This window comes from Vulpes vulpes, chromosome 10 (genome assembly GCF_048418805.1).
Source record: "Vulpes vulpes isolate BD-2025 chromosome 10, VulVul3, whole genome shotgun sequence".
NCBI lineage: Eukaryota > Metazoa > Chordata > Mammalia > Carnivora > Canidae > Vulpes > Vulpes vulpes.
This window is the reverse complement of record NC_132789.1, coordinates 81,202,247-81,227,717: the sequence shown is the minus strand read 5'-3', so window position 1 is coordinate 81,227,717 and position 25,471 is coordinate 81,202,247. Positions and strand designations below refer to the sequence as shown.

Below are 25,471 nucleotides of genomic sequence, written 5' to 3'. Positions count from 1 at the left end.
TTTTTGAAATTATTAAATGTATATTTTTATGAGAAATGACTCTTTTCTTATTATACACATATAATGGATATTATATGGATAATTGTCTGAGTTGGTATTATCCCTGTTTGTATAAATAATCTTAATTTTAATCACAGATTGAATTTAACAGTTGAGAAGGACATAGTCATCCTGTCACTCTCATTTTACAGATGGAGAAACTGAGGTCCAGTTTGATTCAGTGATTTGCAAGTTTAAACGCGGTAGGTTTAAACACAGCCAAGTCTAAAATCACTCCAGCATACTTTATGCTGCACAGTGAAATCCTAAATTATTCATCTCACTGGCATATGGCTTGTCTGCCTTGCCAGACTATGCATTTTCCTTGAGGACAGAGCTCGTGTCATATGGTGCTTTGCTACTTCAAGTGTGTCTTTAGATCAGCAATAATGGCATCATCTGGAAGCTGGTTAGAAATGTAGAATCTCATACTCTACCTCAGGCCCAATGAATCAGAATCTACATTTTCAAAGATGCCTGGGTGATTCATATCCACACTAAAGTTTGAGTAGCACGGAGGGAATGGTCATTAAATGTTTGTGATTGTTATGGTGTTTGGTCCCCATCCTTCCCCACCTCTGGGCAAACTTGTATGTTGAAACCTAATCTTCAATGTTAGGGTGTTCAGAGAAGGGTCTTTGAGAGATAATTAGGTCATGAGGGCTGAACCTTTTGTCTATGAACCAGGAAATGAGTTCTCACTAGACACCAAATCTGCCAGGGCCTTGATCCTAGACTTCCCAGCCTTCAGATGTAAGAGAAATGCATTTCTATTGTTTATAAGCTCTCTGGTCTCTGGTATTTTGTTGTAACAGCCCGAATGGAAAGACCAATGGTATTAATTGTTTTGTTCAAAACAATGGAAACTGATTTCTGGTCCCTGAAAGGAGAAAAAGGAGTGATGGCATTTGTTGAAAAGGGACTGGTATGTTATGGAGAATTGAAAACCAAACCTCAGGGATTAAGCTTCAGAGACTTTAGAGATAAGACTTGGTTGACTTTTTCTATGGGACTCTCCCATAAACTTGACTCCCAGGAGCAATATCTTTACATTCCAAGTTTTAAATACCAGGGAGGGAGAAAGAGAGGGAGGGAGGGAGAGGGATAAATTTTTCCTTGTACCGGGTTTCTATTATTTTCATCAGTACCCAAGGTGCGGAGTCATGAGGCAGCGTGGGCACTGGACTCCATCCCTGTGGCCATAAGCCCTTCTCAGAGATGGAGGATCATTGAGAAGCAGGTACTATCACAAAATTTGCTTGCTGTAATTTTAAAACTGAAGTGGCCCATTTTCTGTTAATAATTGGGCCTAGAAGTCTGAGAATGGCCTATTTTTATTCTTCCCCTTCGTAGCCCCCATTTCTCTGATTTTCTTTATTGCGATTTTTCCATCAAAGAGATCATGCATTCTAATGATTTCAGCAGTTAACATTTCTGCTGGTGACACCCAAATGTACTTCCAGCTTGAATCTCTTTTCTGAGTTCCAGCCTCATATCTCCAAATGTTCTGTCACTACTTAAAGTTCAACATGGCCAAAATTGAGTTCATCATATGTCCCTCCCAATTTCTTTATTTCTATCAAGATGCTACTGTTTTCCATGATAACTAGCATCTGTGGCTCCTTCCTTGTTTTTCAGATTTCAAATTCCGAACTTTAAAATGTGAACAACTTTAATACCTGCCCTCTATGCTGACTGCCAACCAGAGTTCAAATCCTCCTCCACTCTCATTTAGGTCATAGTCTATTACCTGGCTATGCCCTCTTCCTTTCTAATCTTTCTGTCTTACCATCTGCCATGTAGATTTTTCTTAGATGCCACTTCTAATGTACTACTGCCCACCTCAAAACATACTGAATGCTATTTCAGGGTATTTCATATATAGGTCTGAGGTTGTCACCACAAGATAACACTGGTAACTCAGAGGTACCCACTGTCAGTGTTCTACTTAAAAATGAATTGAAAACTTTTTTTCTAGAAATCTTCTGTGACACAGATAGCTAACTCTATTAGACATGAAGAGCATAGTGTTGACATAAGGAATAATATGTTATCATAACCATTAACCTATTAGAGGAAAAACTATTTCTTCTACTCACATAGCCATTTCTGACACCCAACCTGTGGGTTTTGTACACCAAGAAATTCTCCAACTCAGCATACCAACTAAGATGTCCTATTATAATTCGATTATGACATTAACTACCTGGAGTTAGTGTAAACCCCGTATGTTAAAGGGCTCTGGTCCACAAGACTGCGCCCCACTTAAGATGCCAATTGCAAATCTAGATGGTTACCTATGCATCTGACCAAAAAGCTATACATCAGAGGTTCCCATAATCCCTTCCTCAGGTTTGATAATTTGCTGGAAAGGCTCAAGAGAACTCAGAAAATGTGCTTAACTTAGTAGGCTACTGATTTATCATAAGAAGATACAACTCAAGAGCAACTAGTTGGAAAAGATGCATGAGACAAGGTATTCAATGCTTCCATGCCCTTTGAACTTGCCACCCTCCCAAGTTCAGGAACCTGGAAGTTCTCTAAACCGTATGGTCAGGGTTTTTAATGGGGGCTTTATTAAGTAGGCATGACTGATTAAATCATTGGCTGTTAGTGGTTAACTCCAGCTCCTCCCTCCCCCAGAGATCTGGAGGTGGGACTGAAAGACCCAACCCTCTAATCAGATGGTTGGTTTCTCTAGCAACCAGCCCCCATCCTGAGCTATTCAAATGCTCCCACCACCAGTTATTTTCTTAGCATACAAAAAGACACATCATTTGGGAGGTTCCAAGGGATACTGAAGACAGGGACAAAGACCAAAATATATATTTCTTTTTATATCTCAGTATCACACCTGTTAGTTTTTTTAACTTTTTCTTTTGAAATAATTTCAGAGTTCCAAAAAAGTTACAAAAATAGCATGTGCCCTTTGTTCAGCTTAACCAAATATTAGTATGAGTTCCAAAAAAGTTACAAAAATAGCATGTGCCCTTTGTTCAGCTTAACCAAATATTAGTATGCTATAGCCATGATAAAATAATCAAAGCCAGCAAGTTAACATTGAAACAATATTATTAACTAATTTACATTAGTTCATTCAAATCTTGCCATTTGTCCCACTCAAGTCCTTTTTATTGTCCAAGATCCAATCCAAGATTTTGCATTGCATTTAATTGTTATGTCACTTTAATTTCCTCTAACCTGAGATAGTTCTTCAGGTATCATTTGTTGCTCGTGACTTTGACACTTTTGAAGAGTTCTGGCCATTATTTTCGTAGAATGTCTTTTGATTTAGATTTGTCTGATGTTTCCTCATGTTGAAACATGCATGTTGAATTATGCCTTCTTGGCAAGAATACCACCAAAGTGATGTAATATCCTTCTCAGGCATCATATCAGGAAGTGTGTGATGTTGATTTGTCTCATTGTAGATGATGTTATTTTTGATCACTTGGTTGAGAAAGTGTCTGTAAGATTTTGCACTTAAAGTTAGTATTTCCCCTTTGTGATTAATAAGTATTTTGTAGAAAGATATATTGAGACCATGTAATATCCTGGGTTTTTTTTTTTTTACCATACTTTTGCTTACTAATTTTTTAATCCATTGATTTTTCTAGCCTGCAATAATTATTAACTCAGGTATTACCAAATGCTAATTCTTATTTCCATCATTCAATGTACATTTATTAGTTGGAATTCTGCTGTAAGAAAGCTATCTCAGGGCATCTGGATGGCTCAGTTGGTTAAGTGTCCAACTCTTGGTTTCTGCTCAGGCCGTAATCTCAAGATGGTGAGATCGAGCCCTACCTCAGTCTCTTCTTCCACATTTACTTATTTATTCAATTATTTATATTAGTATGGACTTGTGAATGTTTACTTTATTCTATGGATTACAATCTATTACTATCATCATTTATTTTCTTGTTCAAATTGCCCCATACTAAGCCATCAGATTGCCTCCAGAGAGATTGGCTCCTGTGTCCTTTCAACATGCCCACATCATCTTGTGGTTGTTGTTATTACTTCTTTACTTTCTGGCAGGAAATTTCCAGCTCATCCTGTATTTCCCCTGCTCTAGTAGTGGAATCAGCTATTTCTCTCCAATGTCCTGGTTCTTTCTATTGCCATGAGGAGAATGACATTTGAAAATCAAGATCTGGATACGTGATATGTTCATTTCTACTGCAGTGTGATTGCATCTAGGCCTATCAGTGGACAGAGCTAGGAAATATATGCATGTATATACATACATAACATTAACTTTTAGTGTGCTTTCTGTGTCCCCAGCAAGGGGTCATAAATAGGTGACTTGTTAGCTAGATATAGACCACAGATATATTTTACTTTGTATTTAAAAAGAAAATATGAAATAATAGAATTTATTTAGCTACATAAAACAAACACCCTTTCTCCAAACAATATTTGAAACAAGATAATGGTTAATTTTTCCATTTTTCTATTATGTAAAAGAAGTTTGGAAGTAGGCAGTCAGGGTGGAATGGAAACGTCACAGTCATCAAGGACCTAGACATCACCCATGTTTGTGCTTTACCATCTCTAACTCATAGCTTTTATTTTCAAAGTCATGTCATGAACTCAGAGCTCCAGCCATCATGTCCAATTTCAGGCTGGAAGAAGGTAGAAAGGAATAAGGGCAAAAGGAGCATCTGTTCCAAGTGACTCAACCTTTTCTAGAAGTCACCTGACAACTCTGCTGACATTTCACTGGCTGCCCAATCAACAAATGAAGCCAGGAAGTGTCAACTTTTAATTGGGACAGTGTGGCTACAATAAAATTGGGATTCTGTTAGTAAGAAAGGAGGGGAGAATGGGTGTTGACGAGGCACAGAAGAGTCTCTTTCACAGCACCAACATTTAAAAACCAGAAGGATTCACATAAAATCTGAATTTATGACTTTTCTTGAAAAGTTTCAAAATCAGGCATTGCTGAGCCCACATTTGGGTGGCACTTGTCAGCTGAAGTGTCCTTCTTTGGATAAAATGTAACTTCTTCATGGAGTATAAATTGTTCACCAATCCTTCAATCTTTTTTTGCTGTTATTTCTACTAATAATAAATATTTTGCTTTTAAACATGCACTCCAGCAAAGCACTCTGAAAGAAAAAAAAAAAAAAAAACATTGAAGAAGCTTAATTTCTTCCAGCCTTTAATCATTTGATATTCCCTAGACAAATCCTCCAGATCAGACATTTTTGATTCATGATCTCCTAATATTATTTACAATGTTGCTGTGAGTGTGTGTTTGTGTATCTGTATGTTTAACATATATGCATTTTCCTAGAGAGAGTATCCATAATTTTACTTAGACACTCAAAGGAGTTTTTGACTAAGAAAGGGGTGTCTTATTTAGGTCTATATCTTAGCATCTAGCACAGAGCCTGTTACAGTATTAAGTATGCAATAATGTTTTCTTAGATTAAAAAGCTGATTTGTTTATTTCTGAATCCATTGCATTTATAGTGTTAATATGTGAGCTAGTTCTTAACTATATTCTTATATTGTCCATTAATTGTTATATAATTCATTAATCATTTCATTTTGGTTCATCTTTTGCACTAATCTAAGTTATAAGGGCAAAGATCATGCCTTATCTTTCTTTTCTTTGTCCCATAGCACCCAGCACAGTACTAAGCATCTAGGAAATTTCAAAAAAAGTTCATTACTGATTTATTTCCTAAGCTCACTGACCCAGGAATTTGATTTCTATATAATTTACACAGCAAATTTGAAGAGTAGGTCTACAAATGGTCTGTTGATTATGATGGAAACCGAGCTATTTCTAAGGTAACTTTCAGGTCTTTGCACTTATGGAAACACAGAAAAATAATAATTACTCTGATTCATGTTTTTTTCATCAATCACATATTCATTTTTCTAATTATTTAACAAATATTTTTTGGAATCCTACTACGTATCTGGCACTGTGTAAGACACTGAAAGAAAGAAAATGATATTTGTTCCCTCCCATTGAAGAGTTTATACCCTAGTATAAGACCAGATCTCTAACAGTCAACTATAATATATTAAGTGCTATTATAGAAATAGCTTCGAGGTGCTATAAAGAAGTGAATAAGTAGCTATAGAAGTCAGGTAAGTCTTTATGGAAGTAACATTTGAGCATGTTTTGAAGGAATGGGCAAAGAATGGGCATAAACCATTTTAGACAAGAAACTTCGAAATAAGAGAAAGATTTTCTATTCATTAAATAAAGAATCCTTAAGTGTGATTGAGAAGAGGCTTGAGGACCTGGGTTGGAGATAAATTGTGGGAAGTGGGTGATGCAACAAAAATTTATTAATTCAACAAATATATATGGCAGGCACCATGGTAGGTAATGGGGATGTAGGGATGAATCAGACAGACATAGCCTTTTCCTTCTAGAGCTTATAATGTAGCAGAGGACAGAAACTAAGCACATGGTGAAATGTTGGCCTATAATAGGGATAATAGAATAATTTCTATTAAATATCTAAATAATAGAATAGCATCTATTCTGAGAGGGAGGGAGCAGGTATACAAGGAAGGTAACATTTAAGCCCTGAAACATATATAGGGGGTGGAAAGGGGAGGTGGGAGGAGATGGAGAAGAGGATGGGGGAAAATTCTGTTATAGTGCTGGACATTTGGATATCCACACGTAAAAGAGTCAAGTTGGACTTTTACCTCCCATCATATATAAAAAACTAACCCAAAATGGATCAATGGCCTTATGAATATAAGAGCTAAAACCATAAAACTCTTAGAAATAAATGTAGGGGCAAATCTTCATGACCATGGATTTGATAATTGATTCTCAGATATGACACTGAAAGCATAAGCAACAAAAGAAGAAATAGATAAATTAGACTTCATTAAAGGGGTGCCTGGTTGGCTCAGTTGGTTAAGCATTCAACTCTTGGTTTCCGCTCAGCTTTTGCTCTCATAGCTTGTGAGATCAAGCCCTGCATCAGGCTCCAGAGTCAGCAGGAGTAGGCTTGGATCTTCTCTCCCTCTACCCCTCCCCCCACTTGTGCTCTCTCTAGGTCTCAAATAAAAAAATAAAAATAATTACCTCATTAAAAAAATAAAAAGCTTTTGTGTATCAAATGGCATTATCAAAGAAAGTGGAAAGACAGCTATACAGTGGAAGAAAATATGTGCAAATACATATCTGACAAGAGTTTAATATCTAGAATATATAAACAACTCTATAATTTAACAGCAAAAAGATAAGCAACCCAGTTTAAAAAATGGGCAAAAGACTTGAATAGACACTTCTCCAAAGCAGATATACAAACAGGCAAGAAGCTTTATATGTTCTCCCTTTGTGTATATGTATGATGCTCAAAATCATTAGTCATTGGGAAGTGTAAATCAAAACCATATGAGACACACCTCATACCCACTAGGATGTCTATAATCGAAATGTCAGATAAGTGTGATGAGGATGTGGAGAAATTTGAACCCTCATACATTGCTAATGGGAATATGAAATGGTTCAGCTGCTATGGAAAACAGTTTAGTGGTTCTTCAAAAAGCTATGAGTTAAGCTACAGAGTTACCATATGATTCACATTTCCATGCTTAGATATATACCCAAAAGAACTGAAAACAGGTAGTCAAAAAAGCACATGTACCAGCATGTTTTTAGCAACACTATTCAAAATAGCCAAAAGATGGAGATGGCCCAACAGTCCATCAACAGTGAGTGGATAAACAAATAATGGGTTGTTATCCAAACAAATACACACAATGGAATATCATTCAGCCACAAAAAGTAATGAAGAACTGATATATCCCATAATATGAATGACCCTCCCAAACGTTATACTAAATGAGAGAAGCCAGGCACATGATACCACATATCATATGATTCCATTTATACGAAGTATCTAAAATACGCAAGTCCATGGAGACAGAGAGTAGTTTGTTGTTGCCAGGAGCTAAGGAGAGGTGGGAATGGGAAGAAACTGCTTAATGAGTAAAAGGTTTTACTCTGGTGTGATGGAAATGTTTTGCAACATTATAGAAGTAGAGGTTGCACAATGTTGTGACTATCCTAAATTTCGCTGAATTGTTCACTTTAAAATGATTAAATTTCTTTTATGCAAATTTCACCTCAGTACATTATAAATTTTGTTATCAGTAGTCAGTAAAGTCCAGGGCAGTGGAAATAGTAGTATGTATGAAGGCAGATAGGCTCTAAAAGAATTTTAAGAATTGAAATAAGATAATTGTAGCCAAAACATAATAAACTAGATTGAATCACTAAAGTATAGGCTAGAGAGATAGGCAGAGGTGATAGTAGTAAGGGATTTGTTGATGGTAGATAAGAAGATGAATATCATGATACAATTCATGTTTGTTTTTCTAATTCAGTTTTTTTAAAAGATCATTATATTTACTGTGTAGAAAATGGATTTTAAGGGGTCATGAAGCATTCAAGGAGTCTGACTAGAAGGCTATTTTAGAGATCTAAGCAATAGACAATGGTGGGTAGGTCTAGGATAGAGGCAACGGAAAATTGTTTGATCAGATTGCAAGATAAAATACAGTGTGCTCAGTTAAACTTCAGTATTTGGGAAATATTAATACTGAAAAAGTATTCATTGTTTACTTGAAATTAAAATTTAGTTGAAAGTCCTATATTTTAATTGCTATATCTAGTAACCCTACATGAGAGGTAAAGGACATCTAGGTTTTTGGCACCAGCATCTCTTAAATAATATCTTCCTTTCCTGAAATATGGGACATGGAGGAAAGAATCTGTTTTTCTTGGAGAAGGGGACATCATGCATTCACTTTGAATTATTACCATACAGTCAGTATATTAAGATCAATAGAATTGATAGAATCACTCAAAGGCTGTTTGTAGAGTGAAAAGAGAAGACTGTATAGGATGATATAGGGTCATCTGTAATTAAAAGATGTTCAGAGAAAAGAAGCCAGTGAAGGAGACAGAAGTTCTAAGACTGGAGGATGGGAACCATCATGCTGGTGGTGTGAAAGCCCAAGACAGAGAGAGTTTCATGGAGGCAGAAGTACTCTATAAGGTAGAAGTTACAGAGAAGTCAAATCAACCAAGGACTGAAAAAAAGACCAGCAATGTTGGCGATTAGGAGATTTCAGGAGACTTAAACAAGAACTACTTTAGTGTAATGTTGTAGGGGGAGGATTGTGCAGATCTAAATTTGATGGGCTATGGAATGACCAGGTAAAGAAATAGAAGGAGCTACAAATTTGGTAATTAAGGGTTTTATGTTGGAATATCTAGTTCGACAGTGGTGGCAGTAAAGAACGTCAATTCTAAATTCTATATGTTGCCCTCATCTATTTTTTCTGCAGAGCACTGAAGCAAGAAACTAAGAATCCATTTTTTTATACTATACACAAATACAAAATGATGGTATTGGGTTTTTCAAGAGAGTTCCTTTTGTTTTGCAGAGGAAGGTCACAACTTTTTATATCTGACTCAACGTTGTTGTAAGTAGTAGCTAGACTCTAGGCAAATACAAAATGAGTTTTCTTTTTCTTTTCAAGATTTGCTTTTCAGCTCCAGTGATCTAATGTAGTTATTCTCTTGAATATCTGGAGAGTTGATTAACAGTATTTATCACTTCATAATATGTAGAGCAGGTGTGTTTATGGGTATATGAGCTAGAGATAGAAGAGCGTGTCTAAATGCTAAGTCAATTAACATCGATTTGGTATATAGTGAAGCATAGCATGTTATAAGAAAAATAAATATAACTTAAAGGCAAAGAAACACTAAACACCCAGTTAATTTATGATGAAGCATACTTAGTTTATGATTTTGGTACATACTTTAACTAGAACAGTGTTCTGTGCTCATTTTTATTAAATACTGTAGGTGTTTGCTAGGGCATGAGGTAATAACCCAAATACAATTAAAATGACCATAAAATTAGGGTCTCCACGTAGGCTCCCAAGGATGGGTCTGTTTGGAGCTTCTAGTCATCAGCATTGGGTGGTCTGCTATTGGTGCATGATACTTAAATAGAGCTTTTTCCCCCTTAGGTCTGTAAGGTGTTAAGGTGTTTTTATAAAACCCCATAAACCCTTGTTAAACACTTTTTTTTCATAAAGAAAACTTAAATCTTTATTTCACATGTTTTCTGTGGCACTATTTTGGCATTTTAACAAGTCCTTTAAAGAATCACTCTAATAATTGCATACACCTCTGGGGTGGGAGTGGAGAAGTATTTATTCAGGTTTTTTTTTTTTTTTTTACATCAAACTGCCTGACCCACTCAGCAATAAGCACAGCATTTTGGTACATTTTAATTTAATAAGGAAAAAGATCAAAAGATTCTCCAGGTGGAGAAAGTTAGGCTAATTTGGGTATTGTATATTAACTGATTGAAAGGAAGGTTTAACTACTGACAGAACTGACTATGATTCAAATATATTAGATGATTTACTGCAGTGAGAGTTTCCCTAAACACTACAGAAGAAATGGCAGTGCTTTTACCACCCTGACACTCTTCATTCCTTTTCCCACTTTATATTTTTTCTCCATAGCACTTACCACCTTTGAACATACCATATAATTTATTTGTCATGTCTACAATTTTTTGTCTAAGTGTAAACTCCATTAAGAAGAGACTCTGTTGGGACACCTGGATGGCTCAGCAGTTTGGCACCTGCCTTTGGCCCAGGGCGTGATCCTGAAGACCCCGGATCGAGTCCCATGTCAGGCTCCCTACATGGAGCCTGCTTCTCTCTCTCTGCCTCTCTCTCTGTGTCTCTCATAAATAAATAAATCTTAAAAAGAAAAAAAAAAGAGATTCTTTGTGTTCATTGCTTATTTAGTGTCTTAAAACAGTGCTTGGTACATGATGGTATATAATAACTTTCTTTAATGATGGAAGGAAGGAGAGAAAAGAAGAGTGGAGGGAAGGAAGGAAGGAAAGGGAGGAAGGAATAAATTATGTTTCATTTGTGTTCCAATATACAGCATGAATTCAGCTCTCTCAGAGTCCAGATTTTACATGTATGTAAGTTTCTCTTACTTAAAGATCTCATTTCTTTCCTTTAACTCCACATCTTGAACAAAATTTTGGCATCATTAAGAATAATATTCATTCTAAAAAAAGAATAATATTTGTATGTTATGGGAATCATGTGATGTCAGACCATGTTTTTTCTATGATGTCATGAGGCAGTATTCTATATAAATGCATTAGCACTCCAGAATTTCTTCCAAGCAGAAACAGGTGGTTATGTTAACTTTCTCTCTCTCTCTTTCTTTCTTTCTTTCTTTCTTTCTTTCTTTCTTTCTTTCTTTCTTTCTTTCTTCTTTTTCTTCTTCTTCTTCTTTTTCTTTCTTTCTTTCTTTCTTTCTTTCTTTCTTTCTCTCTCTCTCTCTCTTTCTTTCTTTCTTTCCACTTTAAAAGAAAGAAAAGACTTCAGTTCACAGCAATGTTGATATTTGCAGACTCTATTTCTTAAAAATATTTAGCGGGGCAGGAGGATTCTGGAATGATGAAGTAGGAAGCACCAGGAATCTCTCTTTTCACCTAGACAATAATCACACTACAAAATCTGTCTGGTGTAACTATTTTGGAACCCTAGAGTCTATTAAAGGCTTGCAGCTTCCAAAGAAAGACTTGGACATTTCATTTCAATTAATTCCAACTCTTAGCACAGAGGTAGCTCCCCTATCTTCCACTCCCTAGGCCAAGGCAGGCAGCTTGGTACATGATCCTATAGTGGCTTACATGCAACTTACGGAAGCCAGGGTGGGCATTAAGGACTCTGTCCTTTAAATATTGAAAGTCTGGTATTTAGTTCTGATTCCTGCTTTTACTCATGGAAGTGCAGATGCAGAAGTGGCCAGCCATTGTTGCGCCATTCCTCTCCATTGTTATGAGCCTTTCTCTGCCTGGCTCAAGTGACTTCAGGGGCTTTGATGAGCTGGCACCCCCTTTCATTTACCTCTTCCTTTTCCCCTTTTTGGGAGCCACACATTAAAGACTAGGACATTCAAAAACAGCTGCAGATCCAAAGGAAATGATAAAGTCATTACACATGCCTAAGAAGAGGTTCAGGCTCAGAAAAGATCTGAAAATACCTTGTTTATATCCCAGGGTTATCCTCAGCAAGGAGATAGTGTACAAGGATCAAAACAAACAAAACCGGCAAACCCTTGAAGGAAGAGGAGAATCCGATCTCAAGAGATACCACATTATTAGATTAAAATGTCCAGTTTTCAACAAAAATATCTCAAGACATATAAAGAAAGAAAGTAATATTGCCCATTCAAAGGAAAGAAATACAAATAGAAACTATTCTTGAGGAAAACCAGAAGGCGGAACTACTAGACAAAACAAGTATCATAATAATGCTCAAAGAATTAAAGGAAGATGTGGAAAAAGTTCAAGAAAAATGTATGAACAAAATGGAAATATCACTGAAGAGATAGAAAACCATAAAAGAAGCCAAAAAGAAGTTCTATAGTTGAGAAGTATAATAACTGAAGTAGAAAATTCACTAGAGGGATTCAAAGAGTAGAACAGGCAGAAGAAAGATTCAGCAAATTTGAAGATAGGACAGCTGAAATTATCCAGTGTGAAGAACAGGAAAAAGAAAAGATAAGAAAAGTGAAGAGAGCCTAAAGAACCTGTGGGACACCACCAAGTGGACTGTACTACACATTGTGGGAGTCCTAGAAAGAAAAGAGAGAGAGAAAGGGAAGGAGAGATCATTTGAAGAAGTAATGGCTGAAAACCTCAAAAATCTGATGAAAGACATGAAGATAAACATCCAAGTTGCTCAATGAATTCCAAGTAGGATGATCAAAAGAGATCCACACCAAGACACACCATAATCAAATTGTCAAAAAGTTAAAGACAGAGAGTCTTGAGAGCAACAAAAGGAAAGCAAATGGTCATACACAGGAGATCCTCAATAAGATTATTTGCAGATTTATCACCAGAAACTTAGGAAACCAGAAGGCAGTAGGCCAATATATTCAAAGTGTTAAAAGAAAGAACTGTCAACCAAGAATCTTATATCCAGCAAATCTGTTTCTCAGAAATAAGGGAGAAATTAGGACATTCCTTAGTAAACAAAATCTGGTACAGTTCCTTACCACTACAAGAAATGCCCTACAAGAAATCTTAGAGGGAGTCCTGAAGATTGAAATAAAAGGACATTAGATAATAATTTGAAGCTGTATGAAGAAATAAAGTTCTCAGTAGTCTATAACTCCACTTTTTATTTTTCACATAACTTATATGAGACTAATACTTTTAAAAAATTTATTGGCTTAAAAGCTAGTGTTACTGTAACTTTTACTTATAACCTCATGTTTTGTTTTTAACATAATTTCAAGAGACTAGTGCATTTTTAAAAACAATTATTAGTTTAAATTCTTGGACATATAATGTACAAAGACATAATTTTGTGACATCATTAACCAAAGAGATAGAGATAATATATAAAAGGCAGAGCTTTTGTATCTTTTTGGAGTTAATCTGGTATAAATTCAAATTACAGTATTATAACTTTGGGATATTCAATGTAATCTCTATGGTAACTACATGAATAATAGTTATAGAATATACATAAAAGAAAACTAGAAGGGAATTAAAACATTTTACTCCCCTAAAATCAACTACATAGAAAAAAGACCATATGTAGGAAACAAAGGATAAGAAAGCTGTAAGAAATATAGAAAATAAATAACAAAATGACAGAAGTAAGTGCCTCCTTATCAACGATTATTTTAAATGTAAATACATTAAACTCTCCAATAAAAAGACAGGTATTGGTAGAATGGTTTAAACAACAGATCCAGGGGTGCCTGAGTAGCTCAGTCAGTTAAGTGTCCATTTCTTGATTTTGGCTCAGGTCATGATATCAGGGTCATGAAATCAAGGCCTGTGTCAGACTCTGCACTAAGTGTGCACCCTGTTTGAGATTCTTTCTTTCCCTCTCCTCTGCACCTCCCAACTTGCTCTCTCTTTCTCTCTCAAAAACAAAACAGATCCAACTATATGCAGTCTACAAGAGGCTTATTTTAGATCCAAAGACACGAATTAGTTGAAAGTGGAGAGATGGAAAAAGATATTCCATGCAAAAAGTAACCAAAAGAGAGCAGAGATAGTTATGCTAATATCGGACAAAATAGACTTTAAATCAAAAAAGATCACAAGAGACAGAGGAGGACATTATATATTAATAAAAAGTTTAATACAGTCAAGATAAAACCATTATAAACACTTATACATCTAGTAATAGACCATCAAAAATTTTATATTTAGCAAAAATTGATAGAATTGAAGGGAGAGAAAGATATTTCTACAATAATAGTTGGGAGACTTTAATACTCAATTCTCAATGATGGACAGAACAACAAGATAGAAGATAAGTAAAGAATTAGAGGACTTGAACAACAGAATAAACCAACTAGATCTAATAGACATATATAGGATACTCTACTCAATAACAAAAGAATACACATTCTTCTCAGGCGAACATGGAATGGTCTCTGGGATACACATATGTTAGGTCATGAATTTTAAATTTAAAATAGACTTTAAGATATAGATATCATACAAAGTATCTTCTTTGAGCACAATAGGATGATGTTAGAAATCAATAACAGAAGGAAACTGGAAAATTCACAAATTTATGAAAATTAAACAACCAGTGGGTCAAAGAAAAAGATACAAGGGAGTTAGCAAATAGTTAGAAACTGTTATGGACTGAATGTTTATGTCCCCCTAAAATTCATATATTGAAAACTTAACCCCCAGTATGGCTATATTTGGAGATGAGGTCCCTCAGGAAGGAATTAAGGTTAAATGAATTTAAAAATGTGTATCCCTAATTTACCAGGGTCAGTCTCCTTATAAGAAGAAACACCAGAGAGGACTCTACACACCCACCAAAGAGAAGCCATGTGAAGACACACTGAGAAAGTGAACATCTGTCAATCAAGAAGAGAACTGAAGCCAGGAAACTTAATCCTGCTGGCCCCTGATCATTCTAGCCTCTAAGAATGTGAGAAAATGAATTTCTGTTATTTGAGCCACACGGTCTGTGGTATTTTCGTATAGCAGCCTGAGCAGACACATTTGGTACCCTGAAGTAGGTATGCTGCTATAACAAATACCAAAAGATATGGAAGTGGCTTTGGAAAGGGCACTGGGTGGAGGCTGTTGCAGATAAGTGCTTTAAAAATTCTAGATTTTCATGAAGAGACTGTTGGTCAAAATATGGATGTCAATGGTGATTCTGGTGGGGTCTCCTCAAAAAGAGAAGAGAGCTGGAGAGAAAGCCTCCATTTAAAAAAATAATCAGGATTAGAATGTTGGCAAAAATATGGATGTTAAAGGCTACTCTGGTGAGGTCTTGGATGGAAATGAAGAACAGTTATTGGAAATTGGAAGAAAGGTGATCTGTGTTATAAAGTGGCAAAGAAGTTGGCTGAATTGTGTTCTAGTATTTTGTGAAAGATAGAACTTGTGAACAATGAAATGAGATATTTAGCTGAAGAGATTTCTAAGCGAAATGTTGAAGGTGCCACCTGGCCCAGGAGCAGAAGGTTATGGACTGAATGTGTCTCCCCAAAATTCGTATGTTGAAGCCCTGACTCCCAGTGTGGCTGCATTTGGAGATGGGACCCTTAAGGAAGCAATTAAGGTTAAATGAGGTAATAATGGTGAGACCCTGAGTCAGTAGGATTAGTGTTCTTGTTAGAAGAGACACCAGAGAGCTCTTTCTGCCACTATCTCTCTCCCTCATCCCACAATGCACAAGAATTTATGTGAGCACAAGATGAGACAATGGCAGTATACAACTCAAGGGGAGAGTTCTTATCAGACATCAACCCTCCTGGTACTTGGATCTTTGACTTCCAGTCTTCAGAACTGTGACAAAAGTAAATTTCTGTTAATGTACCCAAACTATGATATTTTGTTATGGTGTCCCACACTAAGCACACTAAGACAGAGACAAATTAAAATGACAACATGCCAAAACTTATGGGGTGCAGTGAAAGCAGTGCTAAGGGAGAATTTATGGTTGTAAATACTTATACTAAAAAACAAAGAAGATCTCAAATTAACATTTACAACTTAAGGAACTAAAAAAAAAGAGCAAACTAAGCTGAAAGTTAGTAGAAGAAAGAAAATAAAAATTAGAGCAGGGATAAGTGAAATAGAGAATAGAAAAGCAATAGAGAAAACAATGAAACAAAAAAATTTTTCTTCAAAATAATCAACAAAATTGACAAACATTTAGCTAGATTGACTAAGAATATAAGAGAGAGAAGACTCAAAATACTAAAATAAAAATGAAAGTGGTGACATTACTTCTGATTCTGTAGAATTTTAAAAATATTTTATTTATTTATTCACGATAGACATAGAGAGAGAGGCAGAGACACAGGCAGAGGGAGAAGCAGGCTCCATGCCAGGAGCCCAACACGGGACTCGATCCTGGGACTCCAGGACCGTGCCCTGGGCCAAAAGCAGGTGCTGAACCGCTGAGCCACCCAGGGACCCCATGATTCTGTAGAATTAAATGGATTATGAGAGCACGATGAATGATTGTATGCCGACAAATTGCATAACTTAGATGTAATGGACAAATTCTTAAAAATACAAAACCTTATCAAGACTAAATAATGAAGAATTAGAAAATCTGAATAAACCTACAACTAGTAATGAAATTGAGTCTGCAATCAAAGATCCCCTAACAAGGAAAGCTCTGGGCCTGGGGGCTTCCTTGGTGAATTCTATCAAATATTTTTATTTATTTATTTATTTATTTATTTATTTATTTATTTATTTATATATTTCAAATATTTAAAGAAGAGCTAACACCAGTCCTTCTCAAACTTTTCCCAAATACTGAAGAGAAATAAACACTTCCTAACTCATTCTGTAAGGCCAACATTACCCTGATAACAAAGCCAGATAAAGAAACTACAGGAAACACACACACACACACACACACACACACACACACACACACACAGGACAGGAAAAAAAGTACAGACTAGTATCTCTTATGAACATCGATGCAAAAATTGTCAGCAAAATACTTACAAACTGAATTCAAACAGTGTGTTAGAGGGATTATACCCCATGACCAAGTGGGATTTATTCCTGGAATGAATTATGAATCATCCAATGATGATTTAACATACAAAAATCAGCCAATGTAATATACAACATTAACAGAATGAAGGGAAAATTCACGATCATCTCAATTGAGGCAGAAAAAGCATTTGACAAAATTCAACACCCTTTCATAATAAAAACCCTCAACAAACTAGGAACAGAAGGAAACTACCTCAACATAATAAAAACAATATCTGGAAAACTCACCATGAACATCATTCTCAAGGTGAAAGGCTGAATATGTTTCCTCTAAGATAAAGCAAGCTTCAATTTAACATAATAATAAAAGTTGCAGCCTGAGCCATTAAGCAAGAAAAAGAAATGAAAGGCATCCAAATGTGAAAGGAAGTAGTAAGATTATCTTATATGTAGACTTTTTTTGCCAAAGGCTTTAGGAGATACATTTTTATTTCTCTAGCTCAGTAATGGAATTTCTCTAGTCTCTTTTTACCCACAAAGAAGCCTTCCTAGATTCCTGGCCTTACACAGTAGCTCAACTTTACCTTCCTGGGTAAAGTTGGATCTACCCTTGAGTCCCCTTCAGTTCCCAGGCATAAAGCTCTAGCTCGTGGATGATAAGGCTCATCACTGGTCCTGATTACCCAGTAAGCCCCATATCTTTGGCTTCAGCTCACCACTTGTATTAGTTTTCTGGGACTCCTGTAGCAAAGTAAAAAAAAAATTGTGTGGCTAAAACAACAAAAATTTATTACCTCACTGTTCTGGAGGTTAGAAATCTGAGATCAAGGTGTCAGCAGGGTTGGTTTTTCTGAGGGCTATGAGAAAGATTCATGCCTCTCACCTAAGTTTTGGTGTTTTGCTGGCAGCCTTTGGTGTTTCATGCCTCTCACCTAAGTTTTGGTGTTTTGCTGGCAGCCTTTGGTGTTCCTTGGTGTATAGGAATGTCTCCTAGATCTTTGCCTTCACTTTCACATGACATTTTTCTGCACGTGTGTGTGTGTGTGTGTGTGTGTGTGTGTGTGTGTCCAAATTTCCCCTTCTTATAAAGATACCATCATGTTGGATTAGGGGCTCACACTACTTTAATATGACTTTATTCTAACTTAACCATTTATATTTGCAGTGAACCTATTTCCAAATCAGACCATATTCTGAGGTACTGAGGATTAAAACTTCAATATATGAATTTAGGGGAGGATGTAATTCAACCCATACAGTCTTCTTTAATAAAGTTCCTTCTTCATTTTTAGCACCTGCACATTTCTTTTTTAAAGTTATAATTCAACTATTTAATTTTGTTTGTGCTATTTTATTCAGCATAGGTATGTATTTGAAGTGAGAGGGTAGGTCCCACTTCAGCACAATCTGCTCACTGGCTGGAATGTTGTTCTCCCATGATTTAAATGGTGAGGAAAAAAAAAAAGAATCATCAACTAATATTGCAAAAGAAATTAAATAATTTAGGCCACAAAAGAAGGACAAAAAACAATTTTAAAAGATTCTATCATTAAAGAAAATGTAAATTTGAAAAATAACTGAAGAGAACTTTTAGAAATGAAAAATGTAGTCATTAGAAATGCAAAAAACAATGGATAAACAAGTTTATGTTATGTTAGGAACAACTGAAGAAAGATTAGTAAATTAAAAGATCTGAGAACATACGAATGCAGAAAATAAAAAATGAAAAGTGGGGCACCTGTGTGGCTCAGTGGTTGAGTATCTGCCTTTGGCTCAGGTCATGGTCCCGGGGTCCTGGGATTAAGTCCCACATTAGGCTCACTGCAGGGAGCCTGCTTCTCCCTCTGCCTGTGTCTCTGCCTCTCTCTGTGTGTCTCTCATGAATAAATGAATTTTTTTAAAAATGAAAAAAGTAAGAAAAGTGTTTAAAAGCACGGATTTTAATTTCAAATTAATCTAATTTTAATTTAAAAATTAAAATGAGGAGATATAATATTTGCTTCATGAGAAGTTGTAGAAGAGGAGATGGGAGGGACAGAAAGAACTGGTGATTCCCATATATGAAGAGAAAATGCAGAGAAATTTTCAGAAGTGAGAAAAGCATTGATTTATAAAAATACTGACTGTGGTTAATTCCTGATTATTCAAGAGTTGACACAATAGAGTCTTGCTTCTTCCTACCACCTAGGGAGGGAAACTCTAAGGAGGATCCTTAATTTTGTGTTGGTATTTCTGGGAAAAGATTTGCTGGCCAAGATGTTTAAACTACTGGCTAGGAGGTAAAAAAAGACTTGTCTGAAGACTTCTCCCATTTTTCTCCATTTCCAAATCACATTATGTTACAATAATCCAAATTTCCCTTTTAGTTGTTGGATGGTGTATTATCAAAGTGAAATTTAGTGTATTTGTTATACTGAGCAGTTGAATGAATTAAATAATATTATAAATTGAACTATCTCACCAAAGAAGATTTAGAAAATGAAATTTAGACTAAAGCTATGGCCATACATACTTAGGGTGTGTTTCATAATGCTTAACTAGTATGTGGTTCTTATTCTGAATGTAATACTTGTTTTGAAATTTAAATAATAAACAATACTTTATACATATTTTGCTAAAAGTCACATTTTGTCATATTTGGCTGCAAAGCATATGGTGGAATCAGCACAGTGCCCAACCAATGGAAATATGAACAGGACCACACAAAATGGTTCCACTGTGTCATTTTGTTCAATGTGGCTTCATGAAAATAAACTCTTCTCACCACAAAAACTTGCTTGTCATTTCCCACTTTTTAAAATGATCTCTTCTAACTTCATTTCCAGCACCTTATCCCTTTTCTAACCGTTGTCTACTCTAAAGTGACTTGAAGATTTGTTTATTTTGATTTGGAATCCCTCATTCTTCATTTTTACCACATTTCTAGCAATAAAATGCATATTATTAAAACATGTTGAACCTTTGGGATAGTTTGATGCTGGTAATGTAAGATTTTTGGCTCATTCATTTAGAGTTTTGTGGTATTTGTATTTTTGGTGTATTTAATATTTTTCTATGTATTTTAACTTTTAGAGATTTTCTTTTAGCACACAACTGAGAACTGACTTTATTCTCCAGAGCATTCAATTTAAATTTTACTCGGATTTCTTTTTTAGTCTGTTTATCAGACAGTATATTTGTGAGTATTTTTTTATCCAGAAATCTTAGCTTTCTTGATGCTAACCTATGACATGGAATTCAGTTTTAAAATGGGCATAAATTATTTCCACATCTTCTAAATAGGTGGGAGACAGAGTAATAACATAATGCATTATGTTATAAGCAGACGTGCAAGACATGGGCAATTATAGTAGAACCTATTTTTAATAATTCACAACTTACATTTTCTAAAGGGTCATACCCTAGCTAGGATACCATGTTCTAATAAGGATTTGGTACAGAATATTGTTGAGGGGAAACTTTAAATGTCTATTATCATTTATTTTATTATATTCCTATATCACATATTTTTAAAATTTGTTTCTCAACTTAAACATATTGAAAATTTGGGTCAGATAATTTTTTATTGTGGTGGTGAACTTTTGTTGTGTGTAGGATGTATAGTATATCCCTGGCTTCTATCCACTAGAAGGTGATAGCACCTTTCCCCCTCATAACAGTGAAAGATGTCTCCAGATGTTGCCAAATGTGTCCAGTGGGGCAAAACCATCCCTGGTGGAGAACGACTGGTTTAGGACATTAGGTTACTAACCCATTCTGCTCACAGTCAAATTTAGCCCATTATGTTCCAATTGTTTTCTTTTGTACCTAAGGTTTACCTGTCAATTATACTTTATTCTACATATTAATTATTTATTTTGGTTTCAAAATATACACATATTTTGTTTCTTCTTCTTTTATTTAATTTTATAGGAAATTTACCCATTTAATCAAAGCCATTTAAATTAATCATTTAAAGCTTTTATTTATTTATTTGAGAGAGAGAAAGAACATGAGTGGGTTGGCCAGGAATGGCAGAGTGGCAAGCAGACTCCCAGCTGAGCACAGATGCCGACACAGGGCTTTACCTCAGGACCCTGAGATCATGACCTGAGCTGAAATCAAGAGTGGGCTGCTTAACTGACTCCCCCCAAGCGTCCCTAAATTAATTTTTAACAGAGCACAACCAACTGCAAGTTTTTAACTCCTTTATTCTCAACATTAATAATGATAAGAAATGATAAGCACAGGTATAGTGCTTATACCTGTGAAACAACGTGGAAGGTTTCTCCAAATTGATTATATACCACTGATAGTTGTCCTCTGAATGTAACCCCCATGTCAGTCATTCACTTGTTTAATATACACATGACTCAAAACCTCTTTTTCTAAATGTCTTTAACTTTGTTTTGTAAAACAATCAAAATACCTTATCAACATCAGGAGAGATTACATCTCTCTTTGGTAGAAGAATATTAATTAAGTCTCTCAAAGTTTCTTTTTCACAGTCACATCGGTTGCTCTCTAGTGACTGAGTGGAATCATTCTTGAACTATACAGCAGAACACTGTATAGTCTATGATCTTCTGTGAAAATGGAGCATGCTGAGAATGGCCGGGGTGTGTCAATAAATGCCCTTTTTATAAGTCATGGATGGTAGCAAGTGGCATTTCTTTTATAGATGTAGAAAACCTTTATGGTTGAGCTGTGAATAAGCATTATTAAGCATCTTTTCTCCCAGATTTATTTATTTTTCCTTTCTTTCTCTCTTTCTTGTTCTTTCTCTCTCTCTTTCTCTCTCTCTCTCTCTCTTTCCCACTTACCTATTTATTCAACTAACATTTATTGATCACTCACTATGTGTCAGGCATTGAGAGTACAGTGAAGAAAACAATAGGGACTTTGCCTTCAAGTAATAGGAAAACTAATTTGGAGAATAGAGTAGAGGAAGAGAAGAGAACACTTATTTATGCTATAATGTGCCACATGTAGTGATAAAAGGAGCACACCATTATAGGAGTATCTAGAAAAGGTGGTGCCAGAGTTTACTTCTCAAAGTACTCAGTATTAAAGAGTAGGAATTATTCTTGGGAAAAGTGAGAGAGATGTTCTAGGTGAAAGGAGTGGAATGAAAGAAGGCATGATTGGGGAAACTCAAATGGTTCAGTTTATATGGAAAGTTGTCTGTGACCAGAACAAAATCAAAGAAGGAGACACTGAATATACTAGATGACCACCCATGATTTAGATAAATACAGTAAGTGTCCACAGTGCATGAGTATTTGTTTATTCCTCCCAGATTTATACTGGTAATGGGAATATCCAAAAATTGCCACATCATTTTTTTGAGTGAACATTTCTTAATGGAGACATTGGTAGTTTTTCTAATGGAATATTAGCAAAAAAAGCTGTTGCCTCATATAATGACCCAACAGTCAAGTTTGCATTAATTTATTCTCATACTCCCTTATGTTTTCAATACCATATTATGCTATTTTATACCAATATTTCAATTTAAGTCATACCTTGTGAAAAAATAAGGCAGCCACCATGTAACCACTGTTTAAATTACAAGGAAATTAGTGCTCTCTCTCATTTATTTGTAATAGTTCTAGTCTCCTTTCTTCCTAGGTTTTTCTTCCTTTACTGATTTATTCTTCCTTTTTTTCTTTTTTGTACTTTAGAACTTCTGCCTTCATCCTACCATATCTTATATATAATTATATACTGGACTAGACCATGTTCACTGTTGTCTAAGAGGATAAACAGATCACAAGACATAAATAATCCTTATGTCTGCTTACAAATGGGCATATCATTTTTGTGTCAGTTTATTATAAGTTGAAAGCAAAGACTAATTATTGTTCATCTTTATTTAGTAACTTGAAAAAAATTAAACCAAGATATTGATCACTACCTCAAAATAAGTAGCAATTATTATCATACACTTTGCAGGTAAGGAAAGAGGTAAAAACAAGGACTTGAAGAGGGTTTGTGGTATCAAGGAACCTATCAATATTCAAGCTTGATGCATTGAATTGACTGAGTGTAGCTTATCAAAAATATATAAAATATTCTAATTATATTCTTTCAAATGATCCTTTTTATTGTCAAAAAAGAATGTGATACATTCTTTTCCATTTCAATGATGATATGATAGATATTTCTAGAATTTGCATTGGGAAGATGCAATTTGCCATCTAAAAAAATTCTCCTTGGTATCATAAGCATGTGCTGCAAAGTCTCTCTTGGGAAGAATTGGTTCACATCATTACACATCAGTATTTAAGGTAATCTGAGAAAAGAGATGAGATGGCCTATATTTTGTGATTGGCAGAATTGTGGCCTCCCAAAGATGTCCATGTCCTAATCTCGGGAACCTGTGAATATGTTATGATATACGGCAAAGAGGAATTAAGGTAGGAGACAGATTTAAGGTTCTTAATCAAGTGACTTTAAATAGGGAGATTATCCTGGATTTGGGTGAGTCTGATATAATCACAGTGGTCCTTAAAAGTGAAAGTGGGAGGTAGGAGAATTTGTGCCAGAGTGATGAGATGTGAAAGACCAAACAGCCACTGCTGGCTTTGAAGGTGGAAAGAGGCCACAAGCCAAGGAATGCAGGCAGCCTATAGAAGCTCAAAAAAGCAAGAAATGGAGTCTTGCTTAGAGCCTCTGGAAAGGAATGCAGCCTATTGACACCCAGTGAGATCTACTGGAGGCATTTGACCTCCAAAACTGTAAAGATAATAAGTCTGTATCATTTTAAGCCACTACGTTTGTGGTCATTTGTTATAGTGGCAACAATAAACCAATACAGAATTATAGAGAGGAATTTGGGATAAAATGGAGGATTCATCCTAGTGGATTCAGTCATTACACCAATTCATTTAAAATTTAGGGGAAGAATATAAGAAGAATTAAAGCATTTAAGTATCAAAGAAGATCTCTTCTAGACATGTATACCCTTTGATAATGGTAAAGTCAGACTTGATGGACACTAAATACACCTGAATAAAGGACTTATATTTTGCTAAATTTAGTCAACTATTGTCAATTATTTGCTAAATTTCCTATAGTCAACTACCTTTTTGCTGTTCTTTCTAAGGGGAAGAAAAACATAACCATACTCAAACCTATTTATAGCTGATTTTTGATGATGCCACAGCATCTGTTGGGTCCATCATCACACACTCAGGGCACATTATGAGTTCAATATTTCCTGTTTGGAATTTTTAACATCCTAAAGTTTTTCTGTGCTTTCTGGAAATAGTGTTTTTTAGGGTTCTGGTCTAGTGGGAAATGTTAGTGCTATTTACTCTAGAATCCTTGAGGAAAGACTTGAAGTCCCTACTTGATAGAGTTGGACATAAAAACTGATGCAGACATTTAGAATATTCAGTGTCATTTTTCTCAGCTGGCCATCAGTATTGCTAACATTCATTCCACTGTGTATATGTGTAATCCATGATGTCCTGTTTCAATAACAAAGTGAGAACTTTAGGTTGTGTGGAGCATATTTATTTCCTAACATATCTTTCAGAAAAGTATTGAAGATTTCTTGCTTGCCACTAGGAAAAAGATATTCTGTTGGCTCTGGACTGGACATAAGGGCACTTTCTGGAATGTCAAGCAGTTATTGATTTCTGCACTTATATATCACGGTAAAAATAAACTCCTGCTTTTTCTTTTAACCCCATTACTTTGTTTTCATTGCAGAAAATTATTAACTTAGGTTCATGACAGGTATGGTGAATTGATGGAAAAATTGGCCCCGATTCTCTATCCTTTCCTGTAATAATACCCTTTGCAATATAATTTTATAACAGCTTACATTAAGAGGTAGGGTCTATTTCTAGCCCAATGAGTTTGGGCTGGACTCGTGACTTGCTTTAGTTAAGAGAATGAGGCATAGCACCAATTATGAGATTTGGCTTTAGTTGACTTTAGGAGGCCTTGAGCATTTCAACTGTTTCACTTGGATACCTGTCTCCACCATGAGGATAAGTCCAGACAAATTTGAGGATGATAGACCACATGGGACTTTGTTAGATAGAGCCAAGGTGTCCTGGCCTCCAGGAGCCAGCACCCAGAAGCATAAACAGCATCCATAATTGACCTGTGGCTCACCAAAAGTGGGGGTAGGGAACCCGGACAAGACCAGAAGAACTGTTCAGCTGAATCCAGCCTAAATTGTTGACCCAAATAATACTCAGGTAAGTAGTATTGTCTTACACTATTACGTTTGGGTTGGTTTGTGATGCATTCAGTAATAGCTAACTGATCAATAGATTTTATGGTAGTCTGTGAACCATCTGAAATTTTTCATAAAATTGATGTGTATGTATGTTTTTCTGGGAAGAACTTTTAGTGTTTGG

At 35.5% G+C, this 25,471-nt stretch overlaps 1 protein-coding gene across 3 annotated transcripts in view; it reads left to right on the top strand.

Annotated features, from left to right (window-relative positions):
* Window positions 1-25,471, top strand: part of ANAPC10 (anaphase promoting complex subunit 10) — a 228,208-nt gene that overhangs the window by 111,619 nt on the left and 91,118 nt on the right. Inside the window, exon 5 of one of the 3 annotated variants that reach the window (XM_072724752.1) lies at window positions 10,644-10,782. The exons of the other annotated variants lie outside the window; for them this stretch is intronic. Coding sequence (XP_072580853.1) covers window positions 10,644-10,658 — 15 coding nt within the window. The 3' untranslated portion in view covers window positions 10,659-10,782. Of the gene's footprint in view, window positions 1-10,643; window positions 10,783-25,471 lie in introns of those variants that run through there. 3 annotated transcript variants of the gene reach the window in all.